At 45.0% G+C, this 24,096-nt stretch overlaps 1 protein-coding gene across 3 annotated transcripts; it reads right to left on the bottom strand.

Moving 5' to 3' along the window:
- Positions 1-1,660: 1,660 nt before the first annotated feature.
- TMEM170A (transmembrane protein 170A) lies at positions 1,661-23,671 on the bottom strand. Of its 3 annotated transcripts, none has more exons than XM_035024757.1 (3): positions 23,542-23,671; positions 5,673-5,843; positions 1,661-2,919 (listed from the first exon to the last, which is right to left on the bottom strand). In XM_035024757.1, exons 2-3 carry the CDS (start codon positions 5,839-5,841, stop codon positions 2,789-2,791), a joined length of 300 nt encoding a protein of 99 aa, XP_034880648.1. In that variant the 5' UTR covers positions 5,842-5,843; positions 23,542-23,671; the 3' UTR covers positions 1,661-2,788. The 3 variants fall into 3 exon arrangements, with proteins under 3 accessions (XP_034880648.1, XP_034880646.1, XP_034880647.1); XM_035024755.1 differs by lacking the exon at positions 23,542-23,671 and adding an exon at positions 19,366-19,642; XM_035024756.1 differs by lacking the exon at positions 23,542-23,671 and adding an exon at positions 19,366-19,639 and having other exon boundaries at positions 5,742-5,843.
- Positions 23,672-24,096: the final 425 nt, after the last annotated feature.

The raw sequence follows: 24,096 nt of genomic DNA, 5'->3' as shown, positions 1-24,096 counted from the left end.
CCATCTGAGTGACCACCCCCAAATAATTGTGTATTTGAGAAATTAAAAAACAAAAAACCCAAGGGGCACTAGATATATTGTTTATCAGTCAAATAGTTTCTCCTTAAAAAACATTTCAAGCTACAAAGCTCCATGTATATAAAGGTCTATATAAATTTATTCATAGGAGAATGTTCACATACTTGGATGGATGAAATAATAATTTGAAGATAGATCTTATATTTGAAGTTTTTAAAAAGAGTGGATAATCAATGTATAGCAAAGAAACAGATGGAAACAAAAACACCTTTCAAAATGCATTAATTTTTGTGTCTTGGCTCTAATAACCAAATATTTAAATAATCGATCAATATGTTCAAAAATTAGTATTCAGGGGGAGGGGCCTAACAACCACAGGCCCATATGTTCAATTTGAAAAATTCTATCCAAAAGAATGTTTTAGATGAGAATTCTAATAAAAGGCATACTTCAAGAGAAATGATTAAAATCATTTTCTGTAACAAAGGATATAATGTCCCAAATTTCTTAAACTGAAGGGCTACTTTGCAAAAATCACAGCTCCTTGAACAGAAAAATGGAGTCTTATTTAAAGACGTAGGGGCACTTGGCTGGCTCAGCCAGTGGAGCATGTGACACTTGATCTTGGGGTTGTGAGTTTGAGCCTCACGCTGGGTACAGAGATAACTTAAAATCTTGGGGCACCTGAATGGCTCAGTTGGTTAAGCGTCTGCCTTCGGTTCAGGTCCTGATCTCAGGGTTCTGGGTTTGAATTCCATGTTGTCATCAGGCTCCCTGCTCAGCGGGGAGTCTGCTTTTCCCTCTGCCCCTCCCCCTGCTCATGCTCTCTCTGTCTCTCTGAAATAAATAAAATCTTTAAAAAAAAATCTTAGGGGCACCTGGGTGGCTTAGTCGTTAAGCATCTGCTTTAGGCTCAGGTCATGGTCCCAGGGTCCCGGGATCAAGTCCCGCATTGGGCTCCCTGCTCCGTGGGAAGCCTGCTTCTCCCTCTCCCACTCCCCATGCTTGTGTTCCCTCTCTCACTGTCTCTCTCTCTCTCTCTCTCTGTCAAATAAATAAATAAAATCTTTAAAAAAAAATCTTAAAAGACAAGACTTAAAATTTGCAAGATAGAAAGATTTGCACATTGGAGAGAAACTTCTTGGGGAATTTGTAAAAACATTTGCCAGCATTCCAAGTCTACTTGTAATTTTCCACCTATTCTGAGCATATGTCACTGTAATTTTGAAAAGTGGTCTAATGGCCTCTGAGTTAAAACAAAATAGCCAATTAAGTTCTGTGCTCTCTCTGTAATTCTTCCTCTTTGACTTTCCCTGGTAAGTTGGTCCTTCTGGCTATTTTTAATCAGAAGCCAGAGGACATATTGCTTTAAATGGAATAGATATGTTTGTGTGTACATAACCTCACGGGCTGTTAGCCTTACTGTCACAATGAAAACTTTCCTTTAAAAAACATCAGATTTAATGATCAGAAACTATTCTGAACACAGAGAACAACGGCTATATTCCATTTAACACAGCTGAAGTGGTAAGGATCAAGCTCGACACTTAATTTTTGCAATCCTTTCTCTTTTGAAGGTCACAGTTTTCAGGCCTTTTAATGAAAGAGAAAGGCAGTAGAAGAAAAATTAAGATAGCTAAAATTGGGTTTAAAAAACTCGATGTTTAATTCTCTGGAAGGACATACATTCTCTTGAAGGGAAATGTAAAGTGGAAGCTTATCTGAAAATTAAACTTTAGGCACTTTCTGGGAGTGACACCCAATACTGTAACAGTGGTGACCATATTAAGACTAAGAAATGAATAACCACCAACTCTAGTTTAAGCTGCATTTCTACAATTTCAACCAAAGTCACCAAGAAAAACTATGACAATGCTAAAAAAAATTTTTTTTGGTACCTCAATGTCCAAAGAGCATCCTAACCAATCTGGCTTAAAATTTTGAACTCAAGCTATTTAATAGGGTATGTTTCCAATTAAAGTAAACAAAATCAATAGAATGAAAGTGATGGGAAAGGGATGTAGGAATTCTAGAGGGGAAAAAAGCCTCAATTAGCTAGCTTATTTTGATATAATGTACAAAACAACAAATTCACATCTCTTAAAATATTATTAAGTAATCAGAGGTCAAGGTAGTTATCCAGAAAATGTCACATCATCTTCTTTTTCTTTCAACAGTGGAAGTGAAGGCACTACTTGTGTTGTAGGATTTTTTTCCTGTTACATTTCCACAAATTTGTTCTCAAAGCTCTACTGAACCAAAACCTAGTTGGCACTTACTGTCATGAAGATGCAGTGAAAGAAGAGTCTGCCAAATTTTAATCAAGATTAGATTAGATAAGATTTTAGTACAGCATACTCTGCTCAGAAAAAAAAACAGTATTTTTCGTGGTTTCTCTGAAATACGCAACATTGCATTTTCTCACAGAATACTGTAGATTTCGGGGTGAAGGACGTCAACCCAGAAGAGCTGTTGACCTAGCGTGGGTAAAGGTGCACTTGTAAAACTGCTTAAATTAAATCCAAAAAAAAAAAAAAAAAAAAGTGCTAAGAAACTTGATTTGTTTTGGTTGAGGACAACAGGAGTCCAGAAAGATCTTCAGTTCCTAGAGCTTCAAACTGAAGAAAGGGCTGAGATGTCATTTTTCACGTGCTGCTTCATCCAAGTTTCTTCCACCTGAAGAAGTAAGAACACACTGCATTCCATAATGTATTCTTTTTGTGAGGAGCCTGTCAAACTTAGGTTCAACATCATGGCCTACAGGTGTCCGCTAGAGAGTGGCTAAAATCCGTAAGAAGGAGACCACCACTACGCAAAATGTCTGTCCGGTGCCCAAGGTGAGGGCTTCCAATGGGATCATGTCCTTCCCTGCTGCTCGGTATACTCCAGCGATTGCAGCACCTGGTCAAAAAAAGGGTGTTAAAAAAAGAATCAAGGTTAACATAATCAGGAAAATACAGCACTTAAAATCCTACTCTATGTAGAATGTTCTAGATTTTTTACATTAAAATTTAAATATTACAGAAATGTTTTGTTTTCCCTATACTTTTTTGCTGCCTACTCTAGGTTTTAAGGATTCCCCATACAACTTACAAATCACTGATTAGTTCTTTTAGATGGTGAAAAGGGAGTCCTTAAAACTGGGTCTCCTAGATTTACTCAGTAAAATAATCTGGAAGTCATCACCAAAATCATGAAGATATACCAACTTCCCCATGACCTGATTACAAACTCAAAAACATCTCTTATTTGCCATGCTTAGCATTTAACAGGTACCTAAAAAAAACTTGGCAATAAACGCCAACAAAACTTGTGTGTGAGACTAAGCAAGAAATATTTCAGAAGCCACAGGGAATCCTCATTCCACCTTCTACGGTACTCAGAGCTCCCCACCCAAAGTGGATAGAGGAGGGAGCAGAGGATGGGAAAAGGAGAGGATGACTCTACACTTACGAAGTTGTTATTAATTCAAAGGGCATGAGGGGAGAGATCCTAAGGGGATCCTTTCTGTTCCCCATATCACTAATCTTTTTTATTATATTAGTCACCACAACTTCCTAGAAACTGAGTAAACCAAACAAACACAAACATCTTAATCTCCCTAGAAACCCATATAAATTGCTACAGGGACTCAGTATTGTACCAAGAAAGCCAAGATTTCATTAGTTGGACAAGAATAGATCCAAAGTTCCCAGATGACCCTCCTCTCAGAAACTGTTCCAAAAAGAATCCTCTTTGGTCAGTGTGTTCATTCTTGCAAATATTTGTTTACCTCTATGTCTGATAAGGTATGATCCCTATTCTCATTAATGCTCAGAATCAAGCTGAGACACAGAAGGAAAGCGTAAGCATGAAACAGACTTTAAATAATACAACATACAGCATCTCAATCAAATGTCTACACATTTTATACATGGGATATGAGGGCATATTTACATATTTTAAGAAAGAGCAAATGAAGCAGTTTCTGTATTGGCTGCCTGGAGTATCTGTGACTTGGAGATGCCCACCTCCAGTGGCTCCGCACACATATCGTGTCACTAACATGCGCAAGGCACCTGTTTCACTGGGCCCCTCATAAGTTAGCTCCAAAAACAATGGATTGCGTAGAAAGAAGCTTAAGAAACTTGAAATAGGCCCCAAAGTGGGGTTTGGATGATGAGGTAGGGAAGAAAGGGAAAAGCAGACCAGGGGGAGCAGCACAATGGGAAATAGACTCTATTCACACCGGAGTCTTAAAAATAGAATAGACACACTTATTGCACAGTTCCCAAGTGTTAGGTATTATGCTAAGTTCTTTAATAAACATTTCCTTGTATCATCACACAGCCTCAGAGGTGGGTAGCATTATTCTTATTTTACTGAGGAAAAATCTGAGACAGGTCCTAGGAGCCAGGAATCCAATAAGAAAACTGGAGCAGAAGGTCTCTAAAGAGCAGCTATAGGAGATACAGTTAAAAATACTATATAAAGCCAGTTATGGAAACACCTTTATGCAGACAGGAGAAAAGGGGCCTCCTCTTCTTATTACCACAAATGTTTCATCACCTACAGAACACACAGAAATGAGGCCACTTTGTCCCCCAAAAAAACTCAAGTCAAAGAAAGGGACAGTTCTGCTTAGAGCTCAAGGCTTAAATACACACACACACACACACACACAAATTAGTAGGAATGTTATGTTTCTAATTTTTAAGCATATATTTATGTTGACACATACACCTAGAAAAAAAGTTTGAAAGCACATACCAAAATGCAAATTGCGGTTTTCACTTAGAGATGTGATAATGGAGTGTTTTTAGCTTTGCTTTCTTATAATTTTTAATTTATATAAAATAGAGATGATATTTGCACTTAATCGTGCGCTTAAAACTGATTTAAACTTATTCTCATCTTTGTGACATGAGCAAAAGCCAAAAAATAAAAAAAAAGTAAAAATAATTTATAATTTGTTATTCCAATTCTCATTCAGAAAGCTGTGAGAGAGGGCGCCTGGGTGGCTCAGTCAGTTAAGTGTCTGCCTTCAGCTCAGGTCGTGATCCCAGGGCCCTGGGATCGAGTCCCGCATCGGGCTCCTTGCTGCGGGGAGCCTGCTTCTCCCTCTGCCTGCCACTCCCCTCTTTGTACTCCTCCCTCTCTCTCTGACAAATAAATAAAATCTTTAAAAAAAAAAAAAGTTCTGAGAGGGGGGAAAAAATAACCAGAAGACAAATCAGGTACTTTCCTAAACAAGAATTCTTGTCATCAGAATTAGTCTTCCACCCTTAAAGTAGCCGCCCCTGAGTGAGCAGCACTAACTCAGCAACAATCTTGCGATGCCACCAGTCAATTGATCGCTGACAAGAAAGAAGCAGTGGCTTCCAAAAAGATAAACAGCTTCTCTTAGTAGAGACCTATCTCATAAAACCTCACCTGGCTTATCTGAAAGATAGGAGAAAATACAACCTAGGAAGTCAAAGATGTTAGCCAAACAATGGGAAGGGGGGGGGGGGGCGTAAGAGGTCAGAAAAAAACAATACATTAAACGAGAGGCCCAGGGTGAAAAGCCACTCTTTTTTTTCTTCATTTCACTCAGACACGTTTCTAAAGTGGGTCCTGAAATTAAGTGACTAGTCATATGAACGGTTCGACTGGTATCATAATGTCTAACATACTTGTCAAGATTCCAGCAGTAATTGGTCCCACGATGCCCATCAACAGGATGCTTACAGACATGAACCTACCATATTTGTGATGTCTGAGGGTGAAGAGGGCCAGTAATCCAGCAGGGACATGGAAGAAGAGAGAGGACACCAGTGCCCACAGGAACACACCATACCACATCTCTGCAAGGAAAAGCAAACAGAGGGCGCAAGTCGCCGACTTTCCTGGTACAGTGATTACCAGGGGCTAGTCATTTTATCCGCTTATTTCATTTTCAAAGCCACCCAGGTGCAGTGTAGGCTCATCAGTCAAACATCCAAACACTGATGGTTCTAGAGGCATCAGCAAACTGAGGCCCGCAGGCCACCGGCAGGTTTTGTACGTCGTAAACTCTTCCTGGAACTCAGCCATGATCCTTAAGTCTGGCCTATTGCTATTTCAAGCTACAAGAGCAAAGCTGAAACAGCACACGGCCTGCAGAGCCTTAAATATTTACTATCTGGCCGCTTCCAGAACAAGGTCGTCAACCTCTAAAATGGCCAATCATGTTACGTCTTCTCAAATGAAAAAGCTATACAATTTTATTCATTCAACAATCATTTCAAGACAATGCAGTATCAGGCCATTGCCCCTCAGCATAGCAAAGCTCTTTAAGATATTAAATAAATACCAAAAAACAGAAATGTCTTGGCTTAGAGACAAATGGCAAATGAGGGCCAGGATGGAGGAGCTGGTTCCTATGGAGAATGTCTAGTTAACTTGTAAGATGACTGCAATTCAAGCAACATTAAAATATTTGATAACCAACTATGTCTAAAAACCTATGCGTGAGCCCCCTCGGGAAATAGAAAACAGGAGATACCATCCTGCGTAGTGACTTTGCAATCTGGTAAACAGCAGATGAAGCAATTTCCTCCACCGAGCCCAGGCAAGGCTTTGAAATTCACAAAATAGCCCTTTAGCTACCCACATGGATACAATGAAGGTGTCACGTCAGATAAAATCCGTTGTCCTTTGCGGGCTAGAAGCAGGTGAGTAACAGGTAATTTCAGAATTCAGTCAACAGCTTAACTCAGCAATACTGACACCTGGACCAGTCAACCCTTTGTTGTGGGGGACTGGCCTGTGCACTGCAGGACACGGGGTAGTAGCCCTGGCCTCTGCCCTCTACTGTAGGTCAGTAGCACCCTCTCCCCAGTTCTGACAACCAAAAATATTTCCAGACTTTGCCAAATGTCCTGGTGGGGGTGGGGGGCTGGGGCTGGGGTCAAAAATCGCCTTGATTAAAAACCAGCGGTCTGACTGAAGCAGAGGGTCTGTAAAACTAAAAGCAGTTAAAACAACAAAGATAGGGGCACCTGACTGGCTCGGTCGGTAGAGCATGAGACTCTTGAGTTCAGGGTCATGAGTTCAAGCCCCACATTGGGAATGGAGCCTACTTGAAAAAAAAAAAACCTACAAAGACAGATGGGGTCATGTTACGGTGGGTTTTGAAGGTCAGACTAAAAACTTCAACGTGAGGGGCGCCTGGGTGGCTCAGTCGTTGGGCGTCTGCCTTCGGCTCGGGTCATGGTCCCAGGATCCTGGGATCGAGCCCCGCATTGGGCTCCCTGCTCCGCGGAAGCCTGCTTCTCCCTCTCCCACTCCCCCTGCTTGTGTTCCCTCTCTCGCTGTGTCTCTCTCTGTCAAATAAATAAAATCTTTAAAAATAAATAAATAAATAAATAAATACTTCAACGTGAAAACCCTAGAAGCACCATTAAAGGCTTTGAGCAGTAAAAGGTTGTCAGGACATTATTTCACAGGTCCTTCCTTACACTCCCAGTAGGAATACAAACTAGAAAACCTTTCTGGAGGGTAATTTAGAAGTGTGTATCCAAAAAAGTCAAGTGTGCATGCCCTTGGCCACAGCGACCTCACTTCCAGGAATATCCCAGGAACACCACCTATAGGAATACACATGCGGGCAAGGGCAGAGGTGCGAGGGTTCCGGCAGCTCTGTCTGTGATGGCAAAGACCAGATACCACATGCGTGTCCGTAAACGGAAGACTTATCAAACACATTTTGGTGCACATAATGTAACATTACACAATCCCATAAAAACATGGGCTAGATCTTTATATACTGAGGGGATTAAGATGCCCAAGCCATCTTGGGAAGTAAAAACAAACAAACAAAAGCAGGTTGCAGAATAGTATATAGAAGATCCTGTTTTTGTAAAACAAAAGAAACAATGTGTGTATAAATAATTCTATGCACCCGGAGAAAAGTCTGGACATAGGTGTATTTAATAAATATTTATGACATGGGCAGGCGTTGTTCTAAGTGCTTTATAAATCTTAACTGTGCAATCCTCTAACACAACACTATGAGGCACAGATCATGAATATCCCTGGCTCCTGGATGAGGAAACAGAGGCAGACGGAGGGAAGGAACGTGCTGGAGCCCACACTGATGGTGAGCCCCACAAGGCCAGCAGGAGGAGAGCCCGGCTGGAGCCCTATTGGAGCCTAGGTGGAGCTTGACACCCGAGGCCATGCCCTCATCCTCTATGCTGTACAGCAAGCAACAGCAAGCAACAGCAAAGTGTTATTTCTGGGGAGTGGGATAGGCTGGGGAAGGGCTAATGACCATTCACTTTTTACTCTGCTTTTTTTTTCTCTTTTTTTAAGTAGGCTCCATGCCCAGTGGGGGGCTTGAACTCACAATCTTGAGACCAAGACCTGAACCAAGATCAAGAGTGGGATGCTTAACCGACTGAGCCACTCAGGAGCCCCTACTTTGATTTTTTTTAAAAAAGCTTTTCTAGCTGCTTATTGGCTTTTACAAAATTATAATAAAAAGAAACTAGAAAAAGGGCGCCTGGGTGGCTCAGTTGGTTAAGCGACTGCCTTCGGCTCAGGTCATGATCCCGGAGTCCCGGGATCGAGTCCCACATCGGGCTCCCTGCTCGGCGGGGAGTCTGCTTCTCCCTCTAACCCTACCCCCTCTTGCGCTCTCTGTCTCACTCTCTCTCTCTCTCAAAGAAATAAATAAAATCTTTAAAAAAAAGAAACTAGAAAAAGAAAAAAAGAGCCTTTGTTTCCAAAAGAGCAGTTCAGGAAGGCTGATCTGATTGGAATGTTACAGAAACAATGAGGAGCACCAATCAGCCTGGGGACAGTGGAGAGCAGGAAGGGAAGGACCAGGGCTTTGCTCAAAGCTGTCTCTGAGGCTGGACTTGAAGACGCTCTAAGAATTACCACTGTGGATGTCTTCTTTCCAGATCAATTTCTGAACTGTTGGGGGTGAGAGATTAGGAATGGAGGCCAAATCCCTCTAAGCCACCCTTGGCATGGTCACTGATGACTGTTCTAATTCTTCGCTCATTTTGACTCACATAAAGTTTCAATTAATACCTAAATTAGGACACCTAATTCAAGCTTTGGTTCCAAATGAAAGTATCAGGCATGCCCCATCTAGGGCTCAAGGCTTATTAAAAATAACAAATGACTAGGGGCGCCTGGCTGGCTCGGTTGGTGTCTACCTTCGGCTCAGGTCATGATCTCGGGGGTCTGGGGATTGAGCCCCTCGTCGGGCTCCCTGTTCAGCTCACCAGGGAGCCTGTTTCTCCCTCTCCCTCTGCCCCCCTCCCTCCGCTCACACACTCTCTCTCAAATAAATAAATAAAACCTTTTTTAAAAAATAACAAACAACTGAGGTGTTTTGGCACTTTTGCTCTGGTGGAAAGCTATCAGATAGCTCTAAAAAATTTCAAACCATTTGTGAAATTTTTTTCTTTTTTTTTTAAGATTTTATTTATCTGACAGAGAGACACAGCAAGAGAGGGAACACAAGCAGTGGGAGTGGGAGAGGGAGAAGCAGGCTTCCTGCTGAGCGGGGAGCCCGATGCAGGGCTCGATCCCAGGACCCTGGGATCATGACCTGAGCCGAAGGCAGACGCTTAACGACTGAGCCACCCAGGCGTCCCGAAACTATTTTTTTTTTTCTGAACAGGATATATCTTCAGAATAATTTTATTACTGTTGAAACTGGTCTATTTGATGGCATTTGGCAAATTCTGCTAAACCAAGTTAGATCATGCAATACGGAGCATAAAGTGATTAAAGAGTAAGGTCCCAAGCTTAAAAATTAAATATGCATAATGTAAAAAACTAATATGTATAAAATATATAACTATATATATACACACTAATTAACTACTGTCCCTCCTCTGCCAAAGAAAAAAACCACCTTTCCAGGCAATATGTTGATCAGAAATTGCAGGCAGGGTTCTGAATCCTCACGGTTTGAGCCCCATTCTCTCTGGAAATAAACCTGTTTACTACTGCAGCCTCCTTTCCAGCCTCGGGCTGGAGCTCCTCCTGCTTCCACAACCTAGGAAACTCGCCCTCCATGCTGGGCAGCAGCTCCCAGACGTTGCACCGTCTAGTGTCCCGATACTGCCCGTCCAATAAATGCGCACCGGCCAGAGCTGTGGTGCCCACAAATCCCTCCCGCCTGGGCAGCCTCTGTAGCACCCTGGCTCAGGGAGGGCAGCCTGTCTTCCCGGCCTAAGCCGCCTTCTATACCAGCCACTACTGGCTTGACCCCAGGCCACAGCCCGGCCCCATGCTGTTCCCTCCCAAAGCAGGAACCCCATCTCCAGTCCCACAGTCCTTACTAGCTACTCCCCGGGTCACACGCAGACTCTGCCCTCCATCCCACCACCTCGTCGGCAAAATGCTATGTGACACCAGGAACACCACTGTCCCAGGAGGGGACAATGGGATGCAAATCTGCCTCTGAGAACTCAGAGCAGTGGCCATCCTGCTGATGACCTGATACCACTCGTGGGCCCTGCTGGAGCTCCCCAAGCTTTAGAGGTGAACTGGGTAGCGAACTGGGAGGTGAGACACACCAACTTGATAACCTCCATGAAGGTGGGTCTGATAGGCCTGAGGCCTTATAAGAAGAGGAAGAGAGGTATCTCTCTCTCTCTCTCCCCCTGCCATGTGAGGACACAGTGAGAAGGCGACCCAAGAGGGCCCTCACTACAACACGGCCATGCTAGCACCTGGTCTTGGCCTTGCAGGCTCCGGAACTGTGAGAAAATAAGGTTCTATTATTTAAACCACTCAACCTAGGGCATTTAGTTATAGCAGCCGAAGCAGACTAAGACACCAACACTCACTCCCAATTCCCCTGGAGCACAGCTCCTGCCCCAGGAGGATTCCTTTTCCTAAAAGCTGAAAGGCCTATTTGTAAACAAGGGTTGGCACAGCAAGTCAGCACTTCCTTGAGTTTCTCAGAAAGGGATGCACACTGCACCCTCCTACAACCTTGAGCTGCATCCGTTAGCTACCTCAGTGCCTACATATTTTATATAGCATCTCTTAAGTCACATTAAGTAGCAAAAAAAGGCTTTATTATGTTAGATGAGTAGTGTACTTTATAAGACACTTTTCAGATGGATGAGATCATTCGAGCACTCTTAATAGCAAGGCAAACCCCGATCAATAAAACACTTAAAACTAAGTGATTTCCCTTTAACCTACTGCACCTTAATTTGCTATCTATTTAATAGCTATTTATTGATCATCATACTTTTCATTTCTCTGGTTCAATACGCTGTCAAAAATCTGTGTCTCCATATCTTACAGCGTTTCTTTGTTCACTGTTTCAAATCAAGTGCATTATCTTCAACTTTGCTTACTCTGACAGCTAAAGTCACATCCTTCCTGTTGTCGAAGTATAAATCAGATAATTTATCTGTAACAAAAAAATTCTAAGGGGAATGTAGCTGTAAAGTGCTGCCTTGTCTTTGCCCCCTGTTCAAAATAAAGCTGTTACCTTTCTAGCCTTGTCCGCCATGGTGCTTAGCAGCCAGGGATGCATGGTCTCAGACATTTTACCAAGTAAAACACTGACTTGAGGGGCGCCTGGGTGGCTCAGTCGTTAAGCGTCTGCCTTCGGCTCAGGTCATTATCCCAGGGTCCTGGGATCGAGCCCCACATCGGGCTCCCTGCTCAGCGGGGAGTCTACTTCTCCCTCTCCCACTCCCCCTGCTTGTATTCCCTCTCTCGCTGTGTCTCTCTCTGTCAAATAAATAAATAAAATCTTTTTTAAAAAAATTAAAAAAAAAATTCTAAGGGGAAATCAGATTAAGCACTGGTGACAGAATGGGCCCCAAAGATGTCCACACACTTATCCCCAGAACCTGTGAACAGGTGGTAAAGGCAGTTTGCAGTGTGATTAGATTAGGGGTCCTGGGACAGGCGAGTGGCCTGGCTTCTCCAAGTGGGCCTAATGTAATCACAAGGTGCTTGTAGGAGGGAGGCAGGAGGGTCAGAGAGAGTTGAAGATGCTATGCTGTGGGCTTTAGAGATGAGGGGAGGGGCCACGAGCCAAGGAAAGCAGGCAACTTCCAGAAGCTGGAAAAGGGAAGAAAAGCAATTCTTCCTAGACCCTTCAGAAGGAAGGCAGCATTGCTGACTTATTTTGGATTTCTGACCTCCAGAACTCTAAGATGATAAATCTGTGTTGTTTTAAGCCACTATACTGTGCTAAGTTGTTACCGTGGCAAGAACAAACTACTACAAGCACTAAGAGTTCATTCACTCAACAATCCAGTATTTGCTGAGCTCTTTGCATAGGTCAGTGAAACAAGACGAAACAAGACAAGACACAAGATGCTGCCCAAAAGGAGCTTATTACCTTTAAGAATCTGTTTTTCAGACAGACATTTCAGTTAGAGAGAGAAGCCACATAGACTGCAGATTCCTCTAGGTACATTCTGTATTAGCAAACGGGGTTAGTAATGGCTGGCTCCCTGGCCCTCTAACTTCCACAACTGAGTTATCCAATTTCCAAGCAAGGCCTCAAGACCAACCTGGCCCCAATTAGCAGGAGTGGAAGAAGCCTAAGCCAAGGGGGCAGGGTGAGGCTCAGCATTTAGATATCCCTTTAGCTGGCCCCACTCCACCTTCTGCTCCAGGTCAAACAACCTTATGAACACAGTCAGCTCCTCTGAAGCCAGGGTTCTAAGTAGACCACATCAGCCCTCCTGGGAACTGGAGTCCTACCTGCAACTCAATGCTGAAATGCCTTCATACTGCCCATCAGCCTCCATCTCTCCACACTGCCCACTGTGAGATCCCTCCCTTACTGAACCCCACCTACCTACCAGGGGGTCCATCTGTTCATCTGAAGGTCATTCCTAATAATGACCTGCCCACCGGGACCACTTGAAATAATAATAATTATATATATGTATGTATATATAGGTTTCTGCCCCTGGTTCCTGACACAAAGCTCCTAAAACCCTTAAAATAGTGGTGATGGGGGGCACCTGGACAGCTCAGCCAGTTAAGCATCAGGTCATGATTTCAAGGTTGGGGGATCGAGCCCTACGCCAGGCTCCATGGTCAGCAGGGAGTCTGCTTAAGATTCTCTCCTGCCCCTCTCCTCACTCGCACATGTGCTCTCTCTCACTAAATCTTCAGGAAAATCGTTTGTTCTAATATTTAGTCTTTGACCCTAGTTTCCGATACAGAAGTCCTAAATCCCTTGGAATTTCCAGGCACCTCTTTTGTTCTCATGAGGCAACTCTTGGTGGGCTCCAGGATGGGGGCTGGTCACCAGAAAGCCATGATTATAAGCACGGAAATAAGCCCACCCCCCATTCTCTGCAGAGGGGATAAGGGCTGGAAGTAGTTAATAATCAATCAGGCGTACGTGATGAAGCCTCCAAAAAACCCAGAAAGCATGGGGTTCAGAGAGCTTCCAGGTTTGGTGACTACACCTATGCGCTGAGAGGGTGGCACTCCCCCAACTCCTCAGGGACAGAAGCTCCTTTGTTCAGAATCCCTTCTGAACCTCACCCATCGTATCTCTTTATCTGGTGTTCATTTGCACCCTTTAATATCCTGTGTAATAAACCGGTGATCTAGTAGGTAAACTGTTTTCCTGAGTTCTGTGAGCTGTTCTAAAATTAACTGAACCAAGGAAGGGGGTCGTAGCAATCGCCAACTTAGAGCCAGCAGGTCAGAAGCACACAGGACCATCAGGACTTCTGATTGGCATCTGAAGTGGGGAAACTGAGCCCTTAACCTGTGGGATCTGGTGCTAACTCCAGGGAGACAGTGTAGGAACTAACCGAACTGCAGGGCACCCCAATGGTGTCACAGAACAGCTCAATGTAGAAAACCCATATAACTGCTGTCAGAATACTGTGAATTCGGGAATTGTGTGAGACTTAAAGGAAAGCAGAGTTTATTTCCTAGAGACCCTTCCACTCCTTCCTAACAATGACCTGCCCACCGGGACCACCCACTGTGGGCTGCCACCTCTCTCCTGACACGCCTGCCTGCCTGTTTGCTCATCCCTGGCTTCTGAGTGTGCCCGTCCAGCCTGCCTCCCCCCAGGGGTCTCTCGGCCCCCAGCCTGGCTAGATCTTGTCTGTCCTGATCTTCCCTTCTCCACACAAAGCCAGCAAGTTAGCGCCAACGAGTATGAGGTTTCTTGCTGGTGATAAAATATTCTGAAGTTGCTTGTGGTGATGGCTGCAAACTCTGCAGATGCTAAAGAAAATCTTTGAATTGTACACTTAAAAGTCCATCAGATCATCCCTTCTCTGCTCAAAACCCTCCAATACTACCCTCTGGGATCTGACCTCACCTACACTGCCCCATCCTCCTTGCTGGCCTTCTTAATGTTTCCTAAGCAAGCTCCTATTCCAGAGCTCTGAACCTGCTGTGCCTTTGCCCAGAATGTTCTTCTCCCAATAGCTGTGTGTCTCGTTCCTCTCGTACTCTAGATTTCAGCTCCAGTGGCATCATTGTAAAGAGCTTCCTTGTGACCTTAAGTAAAACAGCATTCCACCCTGACACACAAGACCCACCGCTTACCCGCCCTACCGTCTTACACACCACTAAACTGTTCCTTTCCATACTTTTTATTTTCTCTCTATCCCCATCAGAACGAAAGCTCCTTTATTTTGTTCCCTACCACATCTTTACTTGGTACCTAGAACACAAAAGGCAGGCAACAGACATAGAGCAAATATTTGTTGAATGAATGAATAAATAACTGGTCCAATTGCAACCCATTCCTTTTTTTTTTAACTGTTTACCCATTCTTGACTCTAGCAATAGCACAACCGAAACATAAGTAGGTTTAACTATTACACACATACTTTAACATTGATATTAATAAAATTCATACCTTCAGAGAGTTAATACCATTCCTGATAAAAGAAAAGATCTGCCTTTCTTGGCATTTAGATTTGCTAAAAAATGATGACAACAACAAAAGAAATCTGAACATCTTGGAATAAGGAGGGTTGGGCAGAAATCTAAATGGCTAAATTGCAAATGCAGGTAAAAAAAAAAAAAATCAATTCTAAGCTTCCTGATAGTGACAAACCACAGAGTATTTTAGAGCAGTGATTTTGCCATACTGACTTAGCATAAAGTGCAAGTGACCTTTCCTGTGAGGCCAAAATAGGAACTACTGCAGATTCAGGTCAATGAACAGAACTCACTGTAAGCAGGCTTTGGTGCCTCAAAAAGGATGAAACCCCATGTGCCTATAACATCCATTAGTGCAGTTAAAGATGAGACACAGCAGGGAGACTGTGTGTTTACCCATCACATTCTGATCAACTTGGGGTCAAGGGCTCTAACTCATGCATGTTTATACCCCCTACCCGAGAGTCTGCACTGGGCCAAATGTATACTCGCTGAATGAATAATTCCTAGTGATCAACGCCCCCAAATTATATATCCAATGAAGCACCCATAAACTCATGTACATACGGCAGTTTATTTTCAGAATAATTTCTGAAAGCAAAACAATTCTCATTGTCATAGCTACTATGACATAATGTTAAAACTACTGTCCCAGGGCGCCTGGGTGGCTCAGTCATTAAGTGTCTGCCTTCGGCTCAGGTCATGACCCCAGGGTCCTGGGATCGAGCCCCACATCGGGCTCCCTGCTCTGCGGGAGGCCTGCTTCTCCCTCTCCCACTCCCCCTGCTTGTGTTCCCTCTCTCGCTGTGTCTGTCAAACAAATAAAATCTTTTTTTTTTTTTAAGATTTTTATTTATTTATTCATGAGAGACAGAGAGAGAGAGAGGCAGAGGGAGAAGCAGGCTCCCAAGGAGCAGAGAGCCCGATGCGGGACTCGATCCCAGAACCCTGGGATCATGACCTGAGCCGAAGGCAGACGCTCAACCATCTGAGCCACCCAGGCGCCCACAAATAAAACCTTTAAAAAAAAAAAACAACAAAAACTACTGTCCCAAGTTCACTTATCTCAGTCTTAAAAAGGCAACTAAAAGCCAGACAGACTGAAGAGAACATTCAAAGTATCACCTGGCATATGACTTATCACAAAAGGCTTAAGGTACCCTTTCAGTGGAGATCTGACAAGCACCGCCTTCACCAAATGATATACAGCATTACCAATAAAGGCACACACTGCTGTTGAGTGTCTCCTGAGGTAGTGCACTGGGAAGTGGACATCACCTATATAGCTAGGATTCTTTGTGGTTTTTTAGATTTATTTATTTATTTATTTTATGGGGGGAGGGGCAGAGGGTGAGGGAGAAAGACCATCTCAAGCAGACTCCCCACTGAGCACAGAGCCAGCAGGGGGCTCGATCTCAGGGCCCCAAGACTGACCTGAGCCAAAAACAGTCACAGGCTTAACTGGCTGAGCCACTCAGGCCCCCCCCCCCCCCCCCCGTAGGTAGTACTCTAAACCAAAATGTTTAATCTGAATGTAATCGTGAAAAAGCAATCAGATAAACTTAGATTATGGGACAGTCTAGGAAATCAGCAAGGACTCTTCAAAAACATCAAGCTCAAGAAACAGATGGAGTAACTGTTCTAGATTCAAGGAGACTAAAGAGACATGATAATTAAATGCAACGTGTGGGGGCGCCTGGGTGGCTCAGTCATTAAGCGTCTGCCTTCAGCTCAGGTCATGATCCTGGGGTCCTGGGATCCAGCCCCATATCAGGTTCCCTGCTCTTTGGGAAGCCTCGAGGAGCCTGCCTCTCCCTCTCCCTCTGCCTGCAGCTCCCCCTGCTTCTGCTCTCTTTCTGTCAAATACATAAATAAAATCTTAAAAAAAAAAAATGCAATGTGTGACCCTTGATTAGATCTGGGGTTTTTTCTTAAAGAAAAAAAGCTATAAAAGACATTATTCAGACAATTGGAAAATTTAAATAAAGCCTGTACATTAGACAGCATTATTTTTTTGTTGTTGTTAATTTTAAGTAGGCTCCACAACCAACATGGGGCTTGAACTCACAACCCTGAGACTGAGTTGCGTGCTCTACCAACTGAGCCAGCCAGGTGCCTCTAGACACCATTATTCTATTGTTAAATTTCTTGGGTGTGATAAGGGTTTTTTGGCTATGACAGAAAGTGGACTCATTTTAAAAGATACATGCTGGGGCGCCTGGGTGGCTCAGTTGGTTAAGCGACTGCCTTCGGCTCAGGTCATGGTCCCAGGGTCCTGGGATCGAGCCCCATATCGGGCTCCCTGCTCCGCGGGAAGCCTGCTTCTCCCTCTCCCACTCCCCCTGCTTGTGTTCCCTCTCTCGCTGTGTCTCTTGCTGTCAAATAAATTTTAAAAATCTTTAAAAAAAAAAAAAAAGATACATGCTTAAGTATTAGGTGTCCGGTACCATCACTTCAATAATTGCCTTTCAAATGTCTCTGCATAAAGTAAAAATGTTATGTATATATATGTACATACATAATACACACACAATATACATATATACGCACAGAGATGCGAAAGTAAAAATATTAATGAGTCTAGATAAAGGATATATGTTCATTATACTAGTACTTCAATTTTTCAGTATGTTTGAAAATTTCAAAATAATGAGTCGGGGGAGAAATAAGGAAACAAAACAGACTAATCTGGCCCAGTAGTACCTCTGGGCTGCATGAACATTTCATCTTTTTTTTTTTTTAAGATTTTATTTATTTATATGACAGAGAGAGACACAGCGAGAGAGGGAACACAAGCAGGGGGAGCGAGAGAGGGAACACAAGCAGGGGGAGCGAGAGAGGGAACACAAGCAGGGGGAGTGGGAGAGGGAGAAGCAGGCCTCCTGCCCAGCAGGGAGCCCCATGCGGGCTCGATCCCAGGGCCCTGGGATCATGACCTGAGCCGAAGGCAGACGCTTAACGACTGAGCTACCCAGGCGCCCCAACATTTCACCTTTTAAACAGTGTCTACAGAATGCCATATATTTCTGTTGTCACTGTCAAATGTGATCTTAGTACCTTTTGAAACAAAGTGAGTTGCCAGATTATTATTTTAGGTATAGTTCGAAAGTAACATCTGCATCTGCCCCAACATGGTTATTATCAGCTGTCCGGGGAAAATACTAGGCAGGTAATACCCAGCAAGTCTCGGGTGTCCACTGAATGGCACCTGGCAGTCGCTTCCCAGTGGATGAGAAATCACAGGTGCCTTGTTTATGACTGCAGTCAGTAATCCAATCGTCCCTCCTTTGCCGGTCTCAGGCCCAGTTCTCGAACTGTTTACCAAGTCAACATACCGGTCAGCTTTTCCGGGACAGCCCAACCTCACCCTTCAATCGCCACTGTTGTGTCTTCTTGCCTTATCAGATCCAACACTGAACTGTGCCCTCCTCTCAAAGCCTTTATTAGCTTCCCAAGTAATTTCTCCTCCTCCCAGCCCTCTGAGCACGCAGAGCTTTCTACCTTGCGTTGTAATTTTTAAAAACCCTTACACCAGGCCCAGCAGAAGCTCCAGTGGGCGTTAAGAAGAGTGAAAAGGAGGGCGCCTGGGTGGCTCAGTTGGTTAAGCGACTGCCTTCGGCTCAGGTCATGATCCTGGAGTCCCGGGATCGAGTCCCGCATCGAGTCCCGCATCGAGTCCCGCATCGAGTCCCGCATCGGGCTCCCTGCTCGGCGGGGAGTCTGCTTCTCCCTCTGACCCTCCCCCCTCTCATGCTCTCTCTCTCTCTCATTCTCTCTCTCAAATAAATAAATAAAATCTTAAAAAAAAAAAAAAAGAGTGAAAAGGAATCTGTTTCAAAGATCTCGAACGCATGAGTGGGGAACTCGGCAACAGGTCTCAGAAAGTGATTCCTAGAAAGAAGCGGGCGGACTGGGTGCATCTGGACGAGGTGAGAGCGAACGGTAGACAACCTGGGGGCGCTGAGGCAAGACTAGACCCCAGGGGAGCGCGATCGCTGCGTTCGGTCCCTCAGTCCGGCCCGGACGGTTCAGCCGCGCGGACCTCAGGGGCCAGGCGCATCGCACCCAAACGAGGAGGGGCGACCGCTTCCGGGGCTCCTTCGGGCCCCAGTCTGACCCTGGGGCGTCTGGAAACTCCAAAAGCAAAATCAGTCCGAGCGGTGGCCGAGCTCCCTCCACTGACCCGTCCACTCGCGGCCGCTCCCTTCGCCCTGGCCCCCAGGGCGGGGTCGCAGTACCTGGCCCGAGGTGCCGGCGAGGAAGCGACGGGGAAAGCGCTATATCCCCCAAGTCCCCGCCGGGGGAGCGGGAACCTCCTTCCAGGAGGAAAACAGCCCAGGGAGGACGGGACCGCCGCGCGCAGAAGCCCCCAGTCAGCCTGCCGGCCCGCCCGCCGGAGAAGCGGCGCCCCCCTGCCCGGCGGCAGCGCCAACACACGCAGTGCGCAAGCGCGGCACGGGGCGGGGCCGATACCTGGGAAGGAGCAGAGAGAAGTGGAGTTGGGGCACAGGGTCCCGTTGCCCACCCGCGGGACGAGCTTCAGGCTGAGGATCTGCTGTAGGAGCCCGGCCGACCCCCCGCTGCCGCCGCTCCCCTCGTGCTCCATCCCGCCGCCATTCACCGCTGAGAGATGGGGAGAGCGTCCGAAGTGCTGCCGCGGCTCGCTCGCACTCACGGACCGAAGCGCTCAGCGAACCTCCGCCGCCTCAGCGTCACTCTCGGATGGGGCCCTCTTCCTCCCACCCCAACGGCGCGGCCAAGTGATGGGCCCTTCCTCCAATCACAGGGCGCTGCAGATGGCAGGGGCGGGGCGAGAGTTGCTCCCGCCCCTGACGTTGCGTACGGCTCTCCGAGATCTGTCACCCACTGGCTACGCCCCCTACTGGGCAAGTCTCTCCTGTCCAGGAGGATGCGCTCTGCTCTGCCCCTCTCTGCAGCGCCACCTATAAGAAAGTAGGGGAATTGCATACACACCACAGACCTGACGTGTAGATTTAAAAGGGATCTAGCAATGAGAACCATGTGAAGGAGGCTGGAAGACAGTGCAGCAATACCTTCAACATTTGGAGGGAAAGTGATTTTTTTTGGAAGCTTAACTTACTTTAAATTGAACATTGTGTGCAAAATTTATCGTATTTTACGTATATTAAGAATTGCGTGCAAAATTTGTAGTATTTTATGTAATATTAATTCAAGAACATTAGCAAGATTTATAGAGTTCCTTCTTGAAGACTTTGTTTTGAGAGCTAATGCCCACATTCAACACTGCAACTGCGATTTTGCATAAACTAAGAAACGTGACTAAAATAGCAATAGTAAGCACAAAAAAAGTCATGAAATATTTAATAATACTATCTTTTGGTACATTTCCCAGACTACCAGACTATGTAAGAAGTGGGAGAAACCAATTATTTTGGGGTTGTATAACAATCAATTGTGTGTCACATTAGGAAACATTATTTTGAATTTACAATTCTATCCTCAAATTCTGCATTGAGAGGTTAAAAAAAAAAGACAGGGCGCCAGGATGGCTCAGTCGGTTAAGCTTCTGCTCTCTGCTCAGGTCCTCGGGTCCTGGGATTGAGCCCCACATCGGGCTCCCTGCTCAGTGGGGAGCCTGCTTCTCCCTCTCCCTATGCCGCTCCCCCTGATTGTGCTCTCTCTCTCTCCCTCTCTGTCAAATAAATAAGTAAAATATATTTTTTTAAAAAGACATTTATATTTGCAGAACTCAGAAAATGCATGTTTTATATGCTCTTTCTAAGGAAGTTGAGTATGTCCTCCAGTAAAGTTAAGGAGTGATAACCAAGAAAGAGAAAGATATGCAATACAAGAAATGATGGATTTAACCAGGAGTGTTAGCCTGACTTCTGTGCACAGGTCCCAGCAGCTGCCTCACCAGATTAGAACAGAAAGAGTGTCCTGAGGAAAAATAGTGAAATTGATTTCAAGCTATGGACAAAATGGTTAAGCTCAAATTTTGGGGGTGCCTGGGTGGCTCAGACGGTTGAGCATCTGCCTTCGGCTCAGGTTGTGATCTCAGGGTCCTGGGATTGAGTCCCACATCTCCCTCTCCCTCTGCTGGCCGCCCCCTCCCCGCCCCCCCCCCCCCCCCCCCCCCCCCCCCCCCCCGCTTATACTCTCTCTCTCTGTGAAATAAAAAATAAAAATCCTAAAAAAAAAGAAGCAGCTCAAATTTTTAATGATAGAAGAAGGTACCTGTTTTTCCTCTTAATGGGAAAAAGCTGAAAGGCAATATGAAGTCCAGGAAAAACACAAGCCTGCAAGAAAATTATGAGGCAACTAGGTTTTTTGTTTGCTTATTAAAACTCCACCACCTGTCTCACTTGTTTCACTTATAGTGAGATGCAGAACTATAAAACTTTTAGAAGACAATGTTGAATATCATTATAAACCTCATAATAGTGAAGGAGCTTTTCAACTAGATAGAAAAAGTGAAGATTATAAAGGAAAGGCTTGATAAATTTAACTACTTTAAGAACTTGTGTTATTCAAGTGTTATTATAAAAACAGCAAAAAGACAAGCCACAAACTGGGAAAAGATGTTTGCAATACGTGTAACCGGCAAAGGAGTAGTATCCAGAATCTATAAAACACTACTAAAACTCAATAAGAAAATGACAGAGAGACAAAAGGCCTGAATAGGTACTTCATCAAAGAGAGAATACAAATTGCCAACAAAAATAGGAAAAGATGCTTAACCTCATTATTTTTTTTTTAAATAAATTTTATGCTGGGTCCATTTTTTTTTTTTTTATTTTTATTTATTTAGATTTTATTTATTTGACACAGAGAGAGAGAGATCACAAGTAGGCAGACAGGCAGGCAGAAGGAAAGGGAGAACAAGGCTCCCTGCTGAGCACAGAGCCCAGTGCAGGGCTTGACACCAGGACGCTGGGATCATGACCTGATGCTGGGATCATGACCTGAGCCGAAGGCAGATGCTTAACCAACTGAGCCACCCAGGCGCCCCAGCTTAACCTCATTATTAATCAGCTAAACACAAAATTAAATCACAATGAGATCATTTACCAACCACCCAATAGCCAAAAATTTAAAGTCTACATGCACACATCATAATCACCCAGTCCCTAGTGTACCTTAGAGTTTGCTTTTGGTGTTGTACATTCTATGGTTTTGGACAAATAGTTAATGACATATCCCCATCACTATAGTATCGTAGAGAGTATTTTCATTGCCCCCAAAACCCTGTGTTCCATCTATTCATCCCTCCCCTCCCCATTCCCTGGCAACCACTAGTCTTTTTATTTTTATTTTAAAGATTTTATTTGACAGCGAGAGAGGGAACACAAGCAGGGGGAGTGGGAGAGGGAGAAGCAGGCCTCCCGTGGAGCAGGGAGCCCGACGCGGGGCCCGATCCCAGGACCCTGGGATCATGACCTGAGCCGAAGGCAGACGCCCAACCGACTGAGCCACCCAGGCGCCCCACCACTAATCTTTTTACTGTCTCCATGGTTTTGCCTTTTCCAGAATGTCATATAGTTGGAATTGTACAGGATGTAACTTCTTCACATTGGCTTTTTTTTTTCCCCACTCAGTAATAGACATTTCAGTTTCCTCCATGTCTTTTCATGGCTTGATAGCTATTTCTTTTTAGCACGGAATAATATTCCATCAGGTAAGTAAAAATGAAAGGACTGATTTGCCCTGTATAGGTGATGGTGGTGGGGTGGGGGTGGTTAGTCGGAGAGGGATGGGAAGGGCATTCTTGACCCCACCCTGGAGGGTATAAGTTGTTACTCTGTCTTTAATTTCGCAGTTTCACATTTAAAGACATGCTCTTTGATCCAGCATTTCTACTTCTAGCAATCTTTACTAGAGTCACACAAACTTGGTCACCTCTTGAGGGCTTCTCTCATCTCATGAGCCTAAATTCCCAGGTGTGAGTTTTTAATTTTGTCAAGGAAATTTGATTCCAAGGAGACCAATCCCTCTTTCTCTGGCTCCTTTTCTTCACCCTGTGCTTGATGAGCTCCTGTCCATCATTCATGTATTCAAATCAATGTTCCTCTCCAAAGAGGTCCTCCTGACTCCCCATACTAAAGTAGGTCATCCTCTCCCCATTCTGATTTCCTCTTTAGAGCATAATTGACATTTTTGTGTTTGCATGTTTATCTGTGGGACTATTTATTTTCGGTCTGCCCTCCCCACAAGAGCAAGGTCTGTGACTGCTCTGTCCCCCAGTATGTCCCCAGGGTCTGAACTGGCCTGACTCATTGAAGCACTCAATTGGATACTGCCTGTCCTTGTCCTGAAACCTGATCTGGGTTCACCCCCAGGCTTGCTTTGAAGCAGATATGCCAGGGAACTCACCCAGAGGCTTGCCCAGAGTCCATTATATGCAGGGAGCAAAGTCTGGGAGCCTGTTATCCCCTTTCTGGGAGCTTTCTGGGAGCTGGGAGGTCCAGCCAGAATGGATGAATCACACAGCAAAGACCATTAATTGTTGCCATCAACATAATCTGTGACTGGAGCAGGGGCAAATGAAACTTGTGTGATGCCACTATCAGGCTAAGCCTTCCTGGACCCCACAAGGGATCAGTGTCTCCCTATTCTTGGCCTCTGGCACCATGAACCTCTTGCTTGATCCTCTTTGCCTGAACATACCACATTGTCCAGCACCATTCCTAGGCTGACTCCTCCACTTGACATTGCACTCCTTCCAGGGAGGCCAGCAGGCTACTTTTATCCCCAGGGGACAGCACAGGGAGCTGCAGGCAGAGAGAAAAGGGGTCAACAGTAGGGGCCCCGATGCCCCAGCCTACCACATACCATACCCTTCAACATTCTGGTCCTTGAGATGTTTGCAGCCAAATGCCAGGATGGCTCACTCCCTCACACCTCGACATCCCTGTCACTACCGGGGGAAGTGATCTGGCTTTCCAAGCCTGTAGTGGGATCCTTTACTTCATCCCCAGTTCAGTTAGAACTGTATGCACTGAAGTCAGAGATGGGAGTTTGAGGTCTATCCCATATATGAAGCTATGTAACCTGAGCCTAAGTTGCAGTCCCCATTGATAAATTCAGGTGTTTTTTTTTTTTGTTTTTGTTTTATTAAAGACTTTATTTGGGGCGCCTGGGTGGTTCAGTCAGTTAAGCGGCTGCCTTCAGCTCAGGGCATGACCCCAGAGTCCTGGAACCAAGCCCCGCATCGGGCTCCTT

Source organism: Mirounga leonina, unplaced genomic scaffold (genome assembly GCF_011800145.1).
Source record: "Mirounga leonina isolate KUSES-001 unplaced genomic scaffold, KU_Mleo_1.0 Mir_180, whole genome shotgun sequence".
NCBI classification, from domain to species: Eukaryota; Metazoa; Chordata; class Mammalia; order Carnivora; family Phocidae; genus Mirounga; species Mirounga leonina.
This window is presented reverse-complemented; position numbering and strand designations above follow the sequence as displayed.

Bases quoted from the DNA above. Each gene is read 5' to 3' on its own strand.
- TMEM170A (XM_035024755.1), bottom strand. From the start codon at position 19,498: ATGGAGCACGAGGGGAGCGGCGGCAGCGGGGGGTCGGCCGGGCTCCTA. The intron at 5,844-19,365 runs GTATCGGCCCCG...TTTTCCTTGCAG, and splicing joins TTCTCTCTGCTCCTTCCCAG to AGATGTGGTATGGTGTGTTC. The intron at 2,920-5,672 runs GTATGTTAGACA...TTTTTTGACCAG, and splicing joins TACTGCTGGAATCTTGACAA to GTGCTGCAATCGCTGGAGTA.